The sequence below is a fragment of the Amphiprion ocellaris genome, chromosome 17 (assembly GCF_022539595.1).
Source record: "Amphiprion ocellaris isolate individual 3 ecotype Okinawa chromosome 17, ASM2253959v1, whole genome shotgun sequence".
Taxonomy (NCBI): Eukaryota; Metazoa; Chordata; class Actinopteri; family Pomacentridae; genus Amphiprion; species Amphiprion ocellaris.
This window is the reverse complement of record NC_072782.1, coordinates 30715139-30733832: the sequence shown is the minus strand read 5'-3', so window position 1 is coordinate 30733832 and position 18694 is coordinate 30715139. Positions and strand designations below refer to the sequence as shown.

At 39.2% G+C, this 18694-nt stretch overlaps 1 protein-coding gene across 2 annotated transcripts in view; it reads left to right on the top strand.

The window, feature by feature from the left end:
- vldlr (very low density lipoprotein receptor) overlaps nucleotides 1-18694 on the top strand; it is an 82176-nt gene that overhangs the window by 29851 nt on the left and 33631 nt on the right. For both annotated transcript variants that reach the window (XM_023289440.3, XM_023289441.3), the window contains exons 4-8: nucleotides 4048-4170; nucleotides 9606-9814; nucleotides 13621-13783; nucleotides 14627-14749; nucleotides 16251-16373. In XM_023289440.3, the coding sequence (XP_023145208.2) occupies nucleotides 4048-4170; nucleotides 9606-9814; nucleotides 13621-13783; nucleotides 14627-14749; nucleotides 16251-16373 (741 nt within the window). The remainder of the gene's footprint in view (nucleotides 1-4047; nucleotides 4171-9605; nucleotides 9815-13620; nucleotides 13784-14626; nucleotides 14750-16250; nucleotides 16374-18694) is intronic.

Genomic DNA, 18694 nt, shown 5'->3' with positions numbered 1-18694 from the left:
TGCTTTATAAATAGTTATTCTTATAATAATGAATCTCTACATAGAAAACGTGACTGCCTGAACGTCCTACTGTGCCAGTTGGTCTTTCAGTCTTCAGCCTTGGCAGCTTTCTGACGTCGAGCTGCGCTTGTGTGCTTTTAAAGCTACAACCTGTGTGTGTGTTTGTGTATTTGTGTGTGTGTTCCTGCTTGGAAAAGTGTGTCGGTCAGCTGAAGGTCTTGAACAGCATTCCAGTTTGTTGTGTGTGTGTGTTTTAAAGTGTTAAGTTCCAGTCATAGCTGCAGTGGTGTACGTGCCGGTCAAGTCGTCTACTGTTATATCACTGCGCTGTTTGACCAGCTGTTACACATGACTTGGCAGCAGGGAGTAGAGTCGCTAGTGTGTGTGAGTGTGTGTTACCTTTCTGTGTAAAGGACTTGTACTGTGCTCATATTTAAGTCGCTGTTAAGGAAGTAATCCTTGGTTTCTGTTGAGTTACTAGGGTTTAAATCAAGCAGAAATGGACTTCAAATTAGATTCTCTTTTAGTATTTTTACTCCTGAATTGTTTACAGTTACATCTGCTCGCCCTCCTCTACTCTGCCCTTTGTAATGTTTTTTTTTTTGGGTGGGTTAAAGATGCCTGCTGTTAAACGTAATATGAAAGTTCACTCATATGTCTTCACTGATGTTTGCAGAATGTCCTTAGTGCAGCTGTCATGTTATCAGTGCAGAACTTTGGTAGTCTGTGGTAAAACTGTGATTCTGCCTACCAATGGTTCCTTTAATGTCATGTTCCTAAGTATCTACATACATAGTAAAATGAAAAAACAGTCCTCACCAGTGCCAGCTCTTAAAGCTAAAAAACGAGAAAAACATTCAGATAAATAAAAACCAATGACAGCTAAAATTAGTACATGTCTGAAAGTAGCAGCAGGTTAAAATTAAACAAGTAATAAGGATAAAAAAAGTGCCTTACTGTACATGATGGAGATCATTGTAGATGGCAGCAGGTTATTGTAGTTGTAAAAATTGCAGCACTTAATATTAACAGGTAAGAAAAATATAAAGTGCAAGATGGAGTTCATGTTTTAGGACTCATTGCATGATAAGTAGTGAAATTAATGTATTTATTTGAAATGAACTAGGGATAGACATTTCAAGTAACACAAAAATACATTACTGTTATTTAAAACAATATTGTGGAAAAATATCTGTTTTTTTATATGTATTCTATCTACTGTAGCGCTCATCTGCCATATTTTTTTATATCAATATTTTTAAAAAGCGAGTAATAAATAAGCTTCCTGTATAGAGCTTCAGATATAGTTGTGTTGTTGGCCTGCTTTGGTCTGCCATCTGCTCAGCATCTTCCTCATGGTGATGTTGTGAAAAGACAATTAGAAAAATGTGAGGATATTGTTAATTTAAAGTAACAACTGACACTTCCTCAGCTTGAATTCTGCGTTTAGATCTGGGTTTCTGTCTCCGAGCTTCTAAGACAGGTTTGAGAGTTTTGGTGGAGTACTGTGCTCTGTGGCTGCTTTTCTTGTTTGAATAAGCGAGTATTCTAACTATTATTCTGGCGATTAATTGATTAATCATCTGTCTCCATCTCACCCAGTGCTTTTCTTTTTCTTAATGTGACACAGTTTAAATTCTGACTTGAGCATCTAACACAAGTGCCTGACATTCAGTATCTCCATACTCAACTTTTGGAGTATGTTTTTGTTTGATTTTTGACCCACACAAATTGCAGCAGACCTATTGGTCCACCTGCAATTCCTGATGCCTTTGTGGAGAAATCGTAATCTGCAGTTGTCTACCTATGACAGCTGCACATTTTCAAGATTTTGGTTTGACTTAGTACAGAAGTACTGCACCTCATGACATCCCTAGGGAATACTCAACAGATTAATTATTAAACTGGTTCAACTGCTGTGAGTTGTGACCTTGAATTTGTCAAGGAGCGCACAAAATCAACACCCAGCCAGAGTTTTTGTGCAAGGAAACGAGTTTGCATCGTCATTCTTTGAGCGAGTCATTGAGAGTCTAACACAGCAAACTGAATTCAGAAATGTGGCAGCGTATCATCATCTGGCTTATCAACAAAACTACAATTCTCATAGTCAATAATTCATACATCTGTAGGAGCCACTTTTCAATTCACCTTCATCCGCCACTCCGCCGAGCAGCTCTTATCACAGCGCTGCCAGTTTTTATGAGCCTCGCTGCTTGTTATCTCCCCCCGCAGTGGAAGATCGCAGGGATAAGAGGCAAACCCAGATCTTGGAGCTGAAATTTTATGGAGACGAGTGCTGTTGGTTGAATATGTATGCCGATGAGTCACATTTCATGCTTGCTATTCTGTCAATATAAGAGATTATGTTGAATCTAAAGTTCCTTTTTATTAAATTAACAAGCAAATGAGATCAAAAATGCAGGAATTAATAACTTACATTCATTCTGTGAAGCTAAAAAAACTGCACTCAGCTGGACTTTTTGTTGCTTAAATGTCAGGAGAGGAAATATTTATCCTGTAAACTTAATAGAAAACCTGAACATTGTTATATAAATAAAATTTTGAGGATCTCAGCTGTTGATGTTCCAGTAAACTGGATTATGTAACAGCTTGCAGCTCTGTGGATGTCAGGGCACTGAGAAGTGAGGACTTTGTGTTTGCCATCACACCTCAGTGAAGCATCTTTCTCTTTGACAGGTAACTTTGCCCAAAGCTCTCCACTCTTTCCAGCACAAAAGTCAGTAATTTTCCGCGTCTTCCTGTTATTTTTGGCTCCGCTGTCACTGAGGAAAACACTCAACAGCCAACAGCTGGACAGCTGCAGCTGCGTGATGACACGATACATCAAGACAACGCTGCTTTGTTTCTTTTCTATATGGTTGCATAAGTATCACACTGGAACCCGCCTGGAGTTGAGTTTTGTTTCTGACATTTTTCACATTAAAAAAAACACGTGAACAGAAAATCTCAAGCTTCATTCTGGTGGTAAATCAGAATTGGTAATGAGATACTGAGCGTGAACGTTGCTGTAAAAGTCCCAGATATGCAGATGAAGTGTCCTTTGGAAATAGAATCAGAGGAGTTATTGGAGTCTGCTGTGTTTATTTTCTGATTGACATGCTTAAATTCCACTAGAAGTTGGTGAATTCTGACAGATATTCTACAGAAAATGACACGAATGTGACTCAAGTGCCTAATTTCTGCCAAATACTTGCATTGTTTTATGGGAATGTCCAGTATGATGTTGCAGTAACCACAGTTTGCATCATGAGGAATGGACAGAGCCAACATGAACCATTTCAACTCCATGTTCACTGCATTTGTATTATTTACTTTTTCCCAAAGCACCAGCAACCGCTTTATCTTCATCTCAAGATGCGAAGAAACAAACAAATAAAAAGAAGACATAAACCCAAATTGGGAATCTACCTGTTGTGGCATTTTAAGATTGAACAAATGCTAGAATTAGACAGATAGGATGTATAGGTCAAATTTCAGAGTAAACAATGATAAGATTGGAAAACCAAACTAGTCAGCTGAAGTTATGAATACACTAAATAATCCTGTGGAAAGCGGCAACCCAACGGAAGCCCATGAAGCCCATATAAGGCGACCAGACTGGAAGTGCATGACCTCTTTTCTTCTGCACTCATGAATTGAAACTTAGGTCACGCTCCTATACATTCTGATTGGGTCTTAAAACGATGGGTTGTGGCTTTCCAGAATGGAAGAGCAGTGTTTAGAAGGAATTTGCATAGGTATAAATGATGATGTAGTCGGTTAAAATCTCCAGATTTTCCTCATGTTTGTTCTTACAGCCCCTGTATTGAATAAACATTATTTGCATCAGACTCTGAAGGCTGCTTGAAGACTCTTTTTTGAAAACTTTTTGAAGACTCCAACTTTTGATCCGGAATTGATTTTTGACTGTGTGTTTGTCAAAGCTGCCTGATCATCACTGACTCTTAGCAGGCAGACTGAGTCACAACAAACTCAATACAGTTCTGATGTTGGGTTTCTGTTTTGTTTTGTTTTTTGTCCATGCAGACATGAGGACGTGCCGAATGAACGAGTTCAGCTGTGGAGCAGGAACCACCCAGTGTATTCCCATCTTCTGGAAGTGTGACGGAGAGAAGGACTGTGACAGCGGAGAGGACGAAGTCAACTGTGGTAGGTGGAAGACGTATTAGCCTGAGCATTTTTACCTAAAATGCATAACAGGACGTAGTTAACCTTTGTTAATTCCTAAAGTCAAACATTGTGCTGATTATCATGGTCATATAGCACCAGAAGTGGTTAGAAGACTTGAAATTAAACCTCAGGCAGCACATCTTTGATACTGACTGACCTAAAGACCGAGCTAAACTTTCCCCCTTTTCCTAGAAGATCCAACTTTACTACAGTTGTTGTCACCACTAAGTCAAACAGAGTTCATTTCCAGGCAGTTGCTGTCAGACACAGTTGTAAATGCGAAGGGAACACTTACGACTATTTAATCTGTTTATATCCACCTTTTTTGAATTTATTTGGAAAGCAGTGGGTTGAAAGACATAATTTCTAGGTTGTCATCAATAAAAATTTGTAAAATGTATGTCCTGATGGAGCAGCGGCTTTTTCATTTATCCAGATCTTTGACTGCTGTCTAAATTCTAAATACTTTTTCTTTGTACTTTAAGTACATGCTACAGCTGCCCTTACAAAGTAAGGCAAGGAAGGTTTATTTGAATAGCATAATTCATACACAAGGCAATTCAAAATGCTTTACAATGGCAAAGAAATGCATCACAGAACTTTAAAATTAATTATAAAGATTAAGGAAATTCTACGATGTCGATAGAAGGTTGAGGAGGCAGACAGACACTCTAGAGACTCAGATGACTTTGGTTGAGAATAAGATTTACTGACGTCAAAAGAAAGTGATACAGCAAAGCAGCATATTCATGTGAACAATGCCAGCATCAGTTCTCTCTGACCTTTGGATTTGAAAGTAGGCATTAAAATCATAGAAATGAAGCTTAAAAGTGCATTAAAAGTCAAGAAAACAGATTGAGCATCTAAGAGAAAGCAGCAGCAGACAATACGGTTGTCAGGCCTGATTTAAAAGAGCTGACAGTTTGTTCCACAGGTGAGGAGCATCATAGCTGAATGCTGCTTCACTAGTTTTGGTTCTTGTTCTGGGAACACACAATAAATCTGTCCCTGATGACCTGAGGGCTCTGGATGCTTCACATGGAGATAATAAGTCCAGGATGGATTTTGGTCCAAGATCATTCAGGTCTTTGTAGACCAGGAGTCAGACTGTGAACTCTATCCTTTGACTAACAGGAAGCCAGTGTAGTGATTTGAGGACTGGTGTAAAATGGTCCAGTTACCTGGTGATAGTTGGGACTCTGGCAGCAGCGTTCTGGATCAGCTGCAGCTGCTTGTTTGATTTAAGTATGTACTGTTTCATGCAGCTTGTATACAACTGGGAAATACTACCTTATCATAAAAATGTATCTTAAGCTTTGATTTTTGCAGTCTTTAGTGTGAATTAAACTGTTGCCGTGATGTAAATATACAGAGAATTATGGGTCCGAATGACCAGAAAGTCATGGAAGCTTGCATACTTCAAAATCCAGCAAGCTGTTGTAAGACATCTAGGTATTTCTGGCATACTACATTAGACTTACTGTGTACTGGGACATACTAAACCTTGTTCTGTCGTGCTATGTGGTATGGAAGTATGGATAATAGCAGCCTTGGTGTTTGTTTGCCGCTGCCTTATGAGCACTTGATGGAACCTTTGATTGTGTCTCATGTGGAATCAACGTACTTTCTGGCCTTGACTTCACATAGATCACCTTAAAGCATTGTTAAACAATTGACTTGCTTATTAGAATGATGGATAACTGGTTGCTGAGTGCTGCAAAAACTCTCTCAGAATGAATGAATTTCAAATGAGTGTCATTCTGAACTTTGCCTTCTTTACAGCTGAAACCGTGCTGTTTGCTTTCTTGCCTTATTACTATAGCGACAGGGCAGACAACTTTAGTGCAAATGAACCACACTGCTGAGGCTTTAAGAGGTGCAGGGATACAATTCTTCAGAAGCACTGCTCATTAAGTGCTGCTTATTAAGTATAACAGTTGATGTCTCTTATTTGCTAAAAGTACTGAGACTGTGTCGGGGATGCCTGTATCAATTACATCCCATCCTCCAGCTGTTTATCCTGAACGCTGTGCAACATAAACACACTTACTAACGGCTTCTTCTGTGGAGCGTGGAGCTCTGCCTCGACCCACAAAGATAACCAAATCTGACAGTGAAGCAGCCTGTAGCGTGCTGGAAAATTTTAATGAGGAGGGGAAAAAAACAAAACGTGGAAATCAAGTGGAATTTAAAATGATGTATACGCTACGTTTTAACCAGAACAAATTGATGAGTTCAATGATTGATTATTGGCACTGCATTTCCTCGCTTGACATCTGTGCTGAGAGTGGAGGATGTTAATGAATATGTCAGTAGTTTCATCTGAAACATGTCGATGATGAGTGAGCGCTGTGTTGTGTATCAGCACCTGATACCAGTAACACAAACGGTGTTGGTACATCACATCGTGTATACTCTATTTAAAGACCAGGAATGTGTTCTGAAGTGCATTTTCGGACACTACGTACTGCAGAAGTATATACTGCATACAAGTGCAACATGTAGAAATGTATGTAAAATTGCTAAAAATGCCATTGTACATATTGATTGCAGGGTTTTGGTTGCTACTTGCAAGCTCATTAGCTCCTTTCAGCTTTTCAAACTACAAGAGCATGCTGTTTTTGCTGCACATCTTTTGTATGAAAAGTGTCGCAGCAAATTAGACCATATACACCCGCCGCAGTGAGATTGATTGCAAAAACAAACCCCTCACTCCCTCACTCCACCTCTTGTGTAATATGATGTGATGTTCAGTCATGGACGCAAGTATTGGCACCTCTGAAATTATTCCAGAAAATGCACCATTTCTCCCAGAAATTGTTGCAGTTACAAATGTTGTTGGTATGCACGTGTTTGTTTCCTTGATGTGCATTGAAAAAACACAAAAAAGCAGAAGAAAAAGGCCAAAATTGTCATAGCAGTGGTGGCGCAACGGGTAGGTTCTGGACTACTGATCTGAAGGTTGGAGGTTCAAGCCCTGATGCTGCCACTGTAGGGCCCTTGAGCAAGGCCCTTAACCCTTCCTGCTCCAGGGGCGCCGTACCATGGCTGTGTTCTGCGCTCTGACCCCAATTGGGATATGCGAAAAAGAATTTCCCTCTGGGGATTAATAAAAGTAAGGCAATTTTTGTTTTTTTCACACAAAACTCAAACGGGCCAGACAAAATTTTTGACACCCTCAACTTAATATTTGGTTGCAGACCCTTTTGGAAGAAATAACTGAAACCAATCGCTTCCTATAACCATCAACAAGCTTCTTATACCTCTCAGATGGAATTTTGGACCACTGTTCTTTTGCAAACTGCTCCAGGTCTGTCAGATTTGAGAGCGTGAGAGTGAGTGTTGATTTGTCTCATCAACACGGATGCCAAAATCCAAGGTTTTCCAGCAGAACAACACATGGTACCAATATGATCGATGTTATTCACTTCACCCGTCAGTGGTCATGATAGTGTAGCTGATCGGTGTCTTTATCATATTGTTGTATTTTATTGTCTTGGAAATTTTTGTACTTCCTCTTTTGATTGATGTATTTTTTTTTTTTTTTTTTTACTCTACCCCAAGAGAGCCCTGCATAGGAATGTGCGTAGACTGCCTGTTTGTGCACAAATGGCAAATAAAACCTCTTAAATCTTGAGGCAACTGTTTATACTTGCCTGTCTTTCCCGCATCGATGGATCTTTTGAGGCCAGAATTGCCTGAGCTGTGCGATGACCAGAACTCATCGTGGGATGCAGCACATCATGCATCTAGCTACTTGGAAAGCCTTGGCATCCTAGAAATGTCTTTAGAATTAGTATACCTGTGGATAGTATGCCATTTTAATGGCTGCACCATGTTTTCACTTGTCTGCTTCCTGTAATAAAACACCAGTGTTTAGAGGGAGGAGTGGGTGGAAGCTGACTGAGGAAGAGGGAACGTGGCTGTAAGGTTTTGATTTACATGCTCTGGTGGCAGCTCACTTTAAGGTCATCGCCTGAACATGTGCATCACGCTACGCTGCAGTAAATCATCTTGGCGTCACAGATCAAGGACAGCAAGGGTGCATATTTAATGTGAACAAACAATTAACAAATGTCTCCTTGTTTCGCTGCAGCTGATCTGGCTGATGAGCATATTCAGCTGCAGTCAGTATCACTGTTATGCTACAGATCGTGTTTTTCTCTGATCACATTGGGCCTTTGGGGGTTTTTCTACGCATGACTAAACATGACTAGTCTGTTTACAGTATAGGCAATGAGTCTGGTGCATTAATTTGAAGACATATATTCATTTTCCTGTTATCTCTGATCATTTCTGACTAAAATATCAGTCATGCTTGAGTAAATGAGGACTCTATAAACAAAGCAGGCTAAAGAATTGATTAGATATTTTTAATTTAAATTCTTATGATTTTGGCGCAGGTGATTTTCCTTTGACGCTCTTTGGTGAAGCCAAAGAATCCTCTATGCAGGAAGTACCCTGTAGATATAATCAATATAAGATGTGAAAAGTGAAAATCTGGATTTTCCTGAAGAAGGAAATGCAATCGACACATTTGTTAAACTTCAAGGATCCACATAATTCATTCTGATGAGAAAACTACCTGGGGCGCGTTCAGTGTGCTGCTATAACAACCTCCACTCCTCCGGGAAGACTTTCTACCTCATTTTGGGGCATTAGTGAGCTTGTTCACAGATGCTTGGTGGGAAAATTAGACTGCAGTCAGTGTTTGAGTTTATCCCAGTGGTGTTTAATGTAGTTGAGGTCACGGCTTAGTGAAAGCCAACTGTCAAAACTGTTTCACTGAGAAGCTGACTTTGTGGGTGAGATCACTGTCACTTTGAAACTGGAAAAAGTCTTCTCTAAACCATTGCCCCAAAATAACTGGAACCACAGAATCATCACATCGTTGTACAAGTAGCGTTATAAGATTTATCTTCTAGGTCAAACCATAAAAACAGCCCCAAGCTTTTATTCTTTCTCTACCAAGCTTTGGCGAACCTGGATTGAGGCAGAGCTTTCTGGCGTGCTTGAACTTGCTTCACTAAAGGGATTGCCAAATGTTGAACATGTTTCACAGCTTCACAGTCCAACAGAAATATGGTTTACTCCAGGCAAAGCTTGGCGTCGTGCATGGAAATTTTGTGTGCTGCTCTTAGTCCAGGGAAACCCATGTCATAAAACCTCTGAACAGTTTTACTTCAACTTGACATTAACTCATCCTGTTTCAGCTTAAAAAGGAAGTTGGTCAAATTAAATAAGGTCATATATACATTCAAACTTCTGTACGTAATTATAATTTCTAATACAGTGAGATTAGTCCGAATTTGGAGAAAAAAGCTAATGCAACAAGGCCCTGTGTTTGTTTTTTCTGTCTTGCCAAGTGACTTTTCATTCACATTTTCTTTCTTTCTTCTTCTATCGCTATCCAGGTAACATCACCTGCGCCCCAAACGAGTTCACGTGTGCCAGCGGTCGTTGCATCTCCCGAAACTTCGTGTGTAACGGCGAGGACGACTGTGGCGACGGCTCGGATGAGGTGGAATGCGCTCCGTCCTCCTGCGGTCCCAGCGAGTTCCAGTGTGGAAACTCGTCGTGCATCCCGGCCAGCTGGGTTTGTGACGACGACGTGGACTGCCAGGTAGGAGGGAAATGCTACACGCTAACTCACGCAATAATCACACACTCTAGAAGGAGGATTACAAGTTGGGAACACAAATGAATAATAAGGTGGTTACATCCTTGGACCATTAGTGTACACCGACAGAACAAGACATTTATCACACTTCTTTTTATGCACCTCAAATGTAGTCTGTTTTTAGTTGAAGCTTTACTGTTGCCCAAGATAAATTTCCCTTTGCGACAATAAAGTAGATCTCCACTTAACTGACATGAATTGTTGCAGTTCAAAATACTAGGAGGACTTTAGTCAACGGTAAACCGGTGACCAATGAAGACTGACTACGTCCTCAGTAGTGACATTTATCTGGTTGAAGTCTTTCATTTCCTGTCAAAACCTTTGAGAATGCATTTAAGCCATATTATCATGTTTTCTGTTTTAAAGCCCTACATATAGTAAAAGTAACCTGTAAGTAATATGGACTTTTTTTTTGCAACATTGGTTGTACAAAATCCATCGATATAACACAAAATAAATTCAGCACTGTTGAAGGTCAACTTGAGCAAGAATTGATCCAGTTCTCACAGAGGGAATGTAGGCAGGTTTTGCTCACAAAGGTTAGTCATTTCTTTCAAACGATGCTGATCTATGATCTGCTACTGAGGTTTTTATGTACACTACTAGTCAAAAGTTTGGACACAACTTCTCATTCAATGCTTTTTAGTTATTTGTATTATTGTAGATTAATACTGAAGATTAAAGCTTTTTTGTTTACAACATAATTCCATATGTATTATTTTGTCTTCAGTATTAATGTATAATGTAGAAAATAATTATATAATAATAATAAATGAATGAGAAGGTGTGTCCAGACTTTTGACTAGTGGTGTTCATGTCCCAAACTGAGAAATTTCAACACATTTTAACTGATAATCAGCAGTCTTACCAGTCAATAATCGACTAATCAATAACACAAACTAGATGGTCACTGCTTGTCAACATCGAATTGCTGGCGACCAGAGGAGGTGGAAAAAGACAAAACCCGATCAAATTAGGCTGACATCTGTACTAATTTGATGAAAATGCTCCATATACAGAGACCACAGCCAGATATTAAATCACTGCAGGGTTAAACCTATTGCCTGTCTTTGCAAACTATAGCAACAGTAAGCCATGCTGTCTACATGTTCACATTTTAGTGTCCCTTGGTAGCAAATGCTTTGAAATGCATTTCTGCTCTTGTGGTTTTATGTTTGTGGACTTTCAGTTTGCATTTTCAGGCTGAGGATGCTCTTGATGCAGGGAAGGTTTTTCTAAAGTTTGAATTTAGTGTTAAAGCTCAGGTTGTGGTCATGGCTCAGGATGAAGAGGCATGTAAGTTATGCTAAATTTCCTCAGCTTGGTGCTGAACTTGGGGTGAGCAGAGTGGCAGAATCAGCCACAGTAGGAGTTTCTGGCACAAAATCAGACTGACAGGGTTCATGAAGAAAGGATGACCCTCATCTTTGAGACCTTTTTGTGTTTTAATCAACCAAACGAAATTCATTAGACTTTACAATGAAGGGTGGTTGTTGGAGTTTAAGTAATCTCTGGTCAGCATCTGCACCTCTTGGGTTTTACATCTTTACTTTATCTTCATGTAATGAGTTTTTTTTGAAGTTTTTCAAGCTTTGTTTGATTGGAAATATAATTCATTACATAAAAATAATGCAGTTTTGGAGAGGACTACGATGTCAATGACGTAAACCTACAGCTATGAAAGTCATATTAGAGTTTATACATGACCTATAGGAAGATGTTTAGTATTGATCAACCGATTATCAGGGCTGATATTTTGCAGATTTTCTGGAGAACAATAACAAATAGTTGTAAATAATGGAAAATAAATATTCTAACACCATGCAAGTTCAAACAAATAGAAACAGTTGAAATAATCATGATTATTGAAGTAACCTTGCTAGAAATGACAGATTCCCTGCTCTCACATGCTATTAATATATAATATTTAATGCGTATCTGTTCCAAATATTGATTGTTGCTCTATCTCGGTCACTAACAATAGGCATCGGCCATGAAAGAAACATATTAGTCGGTCTCTAATTATTACTGCCAGTCTGGGTTTTCTGCACTTTTATTCACAAAGGACTTTACAAAGGTACAAAGCAGACACAAACACTCTCCCTCTCGTTTTCTAAGCAGATTTATCCTCGCTATAATAAACTGCTCAGCATGACTTCTCTGGGCACACACCGGTTCAGCAAGTTCAATTTTCACAATAGCCACTGGTTATTGACCTGCCTCATACACACAATCACCACACAAACACTGACTCTGACACTCCTAACACGTTTTCACACACAGTAGGACGAGTTTCTCTGACTCATCGGTTTACTACGTACCTGCTAATTGGCTCTGCGATCATCACTGACCGCGCTAATAGATGCAAACGCCCACAAATGTTTAAAATGTCACGTTCATTGGAAAGGTCGTTGTATTCCCTGTTCTCTCGGCCTCTCACGCCCAGCCGGCCCTGCGTCAGTGTTGTGTAGCAGCCAACACACACACACACACACACACACATTCTCACACTCCATTAATCTGCTCCCACATGAGTCAGTGACTTTGCGAGATGATGAAAGTGTGAGAAACTCCTTCCTGCTGCTCCTCCTTGATCCCGTTCTGATCTGATTGGCCGGTTTTTAATTCTAATTAATGAGCTAATCACCTGAGATCTGAGCGCTAAACGCTCTCAGCTTTGCCGTGTCCGACCTGCACGTCCTCAAGATCAGCTACCAGTTAATCAGTCTGGGTGTAACCGTGATGTTTGTGTCCTTCAGGGGCTGTTTTGTATGAAGACTGGTGGCTGATATTGTTTTATAAAGTCCATATAAAGTCATTCACTCACACAGTCCCTAAGGATGAAGATGCAAGTGTCCCGTAATTTGAAAATTGAATTGGAGCTGAAGTTAAACACGGAGGATCAAGCCCTGGAAATCTGATTTTGCTTTTGCTTCAAAGTCTGTTGCAAAGCACATGCACTTCCTGGTTGAACTCGTCCGTCCTGTTGTATTCTTGCATTGGGACAGAACTGCTACAGCCAAAATGTGCAACAATAGAGAATTACCAGGATTGTACACCTTTGGGGGAAAATGCCTTTTTGTGTTCCTGCTGAGAGTAAGATTACAGGTAACGAAAGGTAAAATGGAGATTTAGGGAAACTGCCAGCCTCGGTCTGTCTAAAGGTGACAGAATCTGCACACCTGCATGTCTAGTTGAGCACATTTGTTTAATTGGTGTCAAAATTGAATGGTTAAAACAATTTGTGGGACTATTTCTTGACTGGGTGCAATGAATTATCATTCTCTGCTAGCCTCACATTCATAAAAGACTCCAGGAAGTCACTACACCAGGCCAAGAAATGAGTATTTGTCCTGTAAAATATAAAGCTGCTTCCTTGTAGCTGTGTGAGCATTCTGTACATGAATGTTAGTTTTCTGTCCTACGAGTCTGATGCCAGTGTGAAATCAAAACATATCATTACAGAACACTCTATTGTTTCCTATTGTAATTGGTCCCTTAAAAGCCTTGTGACATTTCAGGCTCCCTTCCAAGAAACGGGTACTAGAGGACATGTGAGCGGCAAATGGAAGAGCTTTCACCAGCTGACATAACCAGCGTTCATTTACATGAACATGACAGTATCTCTGAACATTTTAACATCACAAATGGCACCTGTTTCTGAAAAGCAAAAAGTGAAAGAGTAGGAACTTAAAATTGTAGTTTTTGTCAGCAGAAGCATAAGAAATGTGTGTTTCTTTTCGCTGCAGGACCAGTCGGATGAGTCTCCGTCTCGATGCGGTCGCCATCCGACGCCGCCGGCCAAGTGTTCGTCCAGCGAGATGCAGTGCCGCTCAGGAGAGTGCATTCACAAGAAGTGGAGGTGTGACGGAGATCCTGACTGCAAGGACGGCAGCGACGAAGCCAACTGTCGTATGTACACACAAGCTGCCATTCACATGTTGAAGAAAACGGACAGAACCATGTTCATTTTAGCAGAAATGTCCTCAGTCAATAATACTTTAAAAGCTTTAATAGCTGACCATATTGGCAAATTGCAATTTGCGAGCAATATTTGAGGAATATTTGGTCTTTTTTGGGGATTTTTTTGATGATTGGAATGTGTTTGTTGAAGATAATTTGTTCTAAATGAGCTGAAAGATGAATAAAATGTCCTGTGGAAGGATGGATGAATAGAAGAATTTCCATTCAGGGTGTTAACTTCAGCCCAAAAAAAAATTATTTTTTTTTTTCAAAATAATTTGATTTGTGGTCCATTATAAATGCCAGCTCTTCTACATACCTTTAATTCAACAATTCATTGATAATCTATCAATCTATTTGTCTGGTGCTCTCTAAGTGAATCCATGCTGTTAGTAGGATACAATTTCAACAAAACCAAAATAAAATATCAGTCCTCAACACCTTTTTTTAAAATCAGATTGTTCTTTATCCTGACAAGAGCTTCTCCTGGCAGACAGTAATAATATAGTGTGGAAGTTGTGACTTGCGTATAATGTTGTTTTGATGTTTTCTCTGCTTTCATCTTTGCAGTTTCCTTAGAAAACAGTGGAAAATGTCATGACAAACATCCAGAACCCAAATATATTCATAATAAAATCACTTTCTACGTATTCTTGCTCAATAAATGGCTTTAAATTGAATATTAAACCTGTTGTTGATCAATTTCCTGTCTGTAAATGAACTGTTAAATCCATGGAGAGTATCAGTATTACTTACACGTCTAATCGAGGTCTGAATGCGTGTCTTTGGCAGCTGTTCGCACCTGTGAGCCGGATCAGTTCAAATGCGACGATGGAAACTGTATCCTGGGCAGCCGACAGTGTAACGGCCTCAGAGACTGCTCAGACGGATCGGATGAAGCCAACTGCAAAAACAGTAAGTGCTCTGTGTTTGTGTGCACAGTAGGGATGTGCAGGGAGCTCAGTGTTTATATTTGGATCTGTATTTGAGGCAGTGAGGTTATTTATATTAGAATCAAAGTGCAAATAGGCGTAATACTCTGAGCTACACTGCCAGAGCTACTGTAAGCTAATATCCTCAAACAATCATTGCAGTTAAAATGTCAGCAAACCAGTTAATGTTAATAGTGGGGTAGCAAGGGTTTCTTCTTCTTGAAAGCAAATAATGTGTAAAATATATGTATTCATTAACAGTGATTCATAAAAACAAACTATTTCTGCTTTGAAAAATATTACATCCATGTCCAGTATCACCCCTAGTGTACAGCTTCAAACATTATATATTTTAATGTTTAGGTGTGTGTTTGTTTTTATACATCGCCTCAGGCTGTCCTGAGATGCAGAAACTGAGTTTGTTTGTATATGCAGGCATCTTGACTGCACATTTTCCAGATGTGTTTTCATAAAGAAAAACTCTTTAATATCCACCTCAGGTTGTCCTCAGGTAAAGGAACAAAGTCTGTTTGTTCACCATGTATGATGTGTTTGGGAATCTAACGCTGTTGTAGCTTTTAGGCACGTTGATGCATAGTTGTGTCTCTGCTTTTCTAGTGTAGAAAAAGAAACTTCAGTATTATCTTGTTTCCTTGAACTTTTCCTCAATTATCATCAAATGTGGCTTTGGAACAGATGTTTAGTGAGCAGTTTGAGATGCATCGCAGAGTCTAGGAAGCAGCTAAAATGCCTGATTTTGGTTGATTATTCAGCTGACATTTAGAAACTTCAGATTTTAATCCAAGCTGTAGGATCAGGTTGGAAACCTCATTTTAAGGACTGAGAAGAGCTCATAAAACGTGTATTAAAGGGCTTATAAAACTGAGTACATGTTAGTCTGGGATCACTGCAGCAGTTTTAAAATCCTTACAGATCTTGAAACCGGGTTGCATCACACATATAAGGTGAAACTTCACTCATATTCTTCTGTCTAATCTGACAATTAGTCAATACAAGATTTTAAAATAATAATGCATGACACACTACAGAATATTTTTAAGATTATTGTGTCAGAAGGAGCAGTGCTCCACCTCACCTCATGGGGAAACAGATGTAAACAAAATGGAGACTGTCTGCTGTTTCACTTGCAGAAATGAATCTGATAGAGGGTTGAAAAGTGACAAAGTGTCCTTCTAATGCAACAGGTTTTTAAAAAATAGTCACATTTTTAGAAATTATCTTATTTGCTGAACTTTCATTAAATTTTGGCACAAGGAAATGGCAAAGTTGGCTCTTTAAAAAGGCAGGAGTACTGTAAGAATTGAAGTTTTATCCTGACATTTTTAGTTTTTTTTGCTTTGTGTTTCTGTATTTTGTGCCCTGAAGTTCTATAAATAACATTAAATTAAATGTAAATGACAATAAATGTTGCATGACAGAAATAACAGCACTTAACCTGAAAAATGTGACTTGTTTCTGTGCAGTGACTCAGTGCAACGGACCGGAGAAGTTCAAGTGTCGCAGTGGGGAATGCATCGAGATGAGCAAAGTGTGCAACAAGGCCAGAGACTGTCCGGACTGGAGTGATGAACCCATCAAGGAATGCAGTGAGTAGAAACAGAATAAAAGATCTTATTTATTATCTAAAACCAGAAACACTCGACTTTCTGCTCTTTTTTTTCTTGCCTGGTTTGTGAAAAATAGATCAGAAATCTGTTGTTTTCTGTCATTTTTTTGTAGATGTCATCAGCTTTTCAGTTTTTGTGGATGATCTAAATAATGTGATGAAATGAATCCATCACAGCCTCAGTGAACCGCAGGCTCACAGCAGGAGAAATAACTCATGTGCAGCGTGATGTTTTCTTAAAACCAAAAATAACTGAAATGGGTGCTGCTGTTTTCTTTTGCTTCTGACATCAAGTCAGTGCAGCAGCGTACTGAAGATCAAACAACCGAACGCCAGAATACACGAGAATTCTGTGATTATTATGTTTGATTTTCTTACATTTGTATATTTTAACTAGAATCTGTGCAAATATGAATGATCTTGTTGCTCAGCCCACTCTACTACAACTATAATTTGCAAATGTCAGTGTCTGTACTAAATGTCAGCGACATAAAACAGTTTGAACTAGAGTTTCTAGATTCTGATTTTAATTTCAACGCCTCGCTCTAAAGCAAAGAAAAGCTGAAGCACATTCCAGGACCGTTCGCTCTGTCACCGCTCAGGAGATGATTTGCTTTTTCAATAACTTCCAACATCTTTCCCTGTCTGCAGGACAGTTTAATGTAGGCAAATGGGGTGAATCTACATGACATTCCTCTCTGCTACACCTTGATTTATGCTGATAATATGTGGATTTTTACATAATTCCCGCCTGGAGCATCATCCGTGAGTCCCACAGTTCACTTCTGAATAATTCTCTTTCATGGATCAAAGAATTGAGAAGAAAGTGATTATTCTGTTCCACACAATCAGAATACTAAACTTCAGAGTGACGGCAGCTCAGACATACACAAAGACGTCGTGTAAATAATCCAGTTTCACTAATCTAAAAAAAAAAACCTGACTGAGAGCACATTATTCATGATGCTCAAATGGAAATATGATTCTGCAGAGGAATTGTTAAGAGTTATTTTGTCTATATCCACAAGTGTCTTATCAGAGTTGTTGTCCAGAAATAATTAAATAAAACATCACATAACTTGGCCGCATTCCTTGGTGGAGTAATGTGACGATCGGCGTATGTTTGTCTGTGAATCTGTCTGACCGTGTACAACATTAGTCAAAAATGGAGTAATGGATTTGGATGAAATTTTCAGGGAAGGTCAGAAATGACACAAGGACCAAGTGATTAGATTTTGGCAGTGATGCAGCTTATAGTCTGGATCCACGGCTTTGTTAAGGATTTCCCATTGCTAGATATAGCTGCCGGCACGTTGTCACTGTAACCATGTTCCAATGTTAATGGTTGCATAATCTGGGGCCCCTGACTCATGTAGGAAATCTGATAGAGTTTAAGATGCATGAAGAGTTCAGTGTTGAAGGGGATCTGCCACTGGATAGAACTTGGAAACAAATATTCTCACAAATAGCATAAAGTGATTTCTAGTTCTGCATTTTCAATTGTATATTTGACAGTTTGAGCTTTAAATATGCAGAAAAAAATCCAAAATATGGTATCAAGACTCCTTTATAATTTGTCATTTCTATTAACATACAATATTATGCAGTCCAACAGCATACTGCTGACTAAGACTGTATTAAAGTATAGTTTTCAGTTCTTTTTTTGTCTTTACCGCAGAGGGCATGGGGTTTTGTGCTCTTTCTTTTGTTGTGTAGGAGGTTTGTTGTCGGTGTCACAGAGGCATAAACGTGTTGTGTTGTTTTTTGTTTTTTTATCCTGGGGACCTTCCTCAGTTCACAGCTAGAATAAAAGTTCCTCTTCTATCTGAGCTACTGCAGTAAATGGTGAGTTTTGTAAATTGTGCTTGTAGAGTGTTGACTGCAGAGGAGCTAGTAAAGGTCACGCAGGAGATGATGGGTTTCTTGTTGCTCTGGTATTTTCGGACCTCTTCGATTAGGATGTTTGGACGACACACCAATGTGTTGTGCGAAGGTGGTAGAAGAGTTTTTTGGATTCAGCAGTGTTCTTGCACAGCTGGTGATTAGTTACATAATCCAATTTATTGGTGCAGATTTGTAGAGTATTTTGTAAAGTGAATTGATGTCTTTGTAAATAATAGAATGAATTGTAGAAAAACTCACAGCCAGTGTGTTTAACATTTGAAGGTCTGCTCATTCTTTGCATTTTGCAGGGCTCAGGGGGAATAAATAACAAACTACCAAGCTCACTTCTACCAGAAATCCACTATTTTCTGTCCTCAATGTGCAGTTTTATCTAACAATATTCTTTCTTCTTCACAT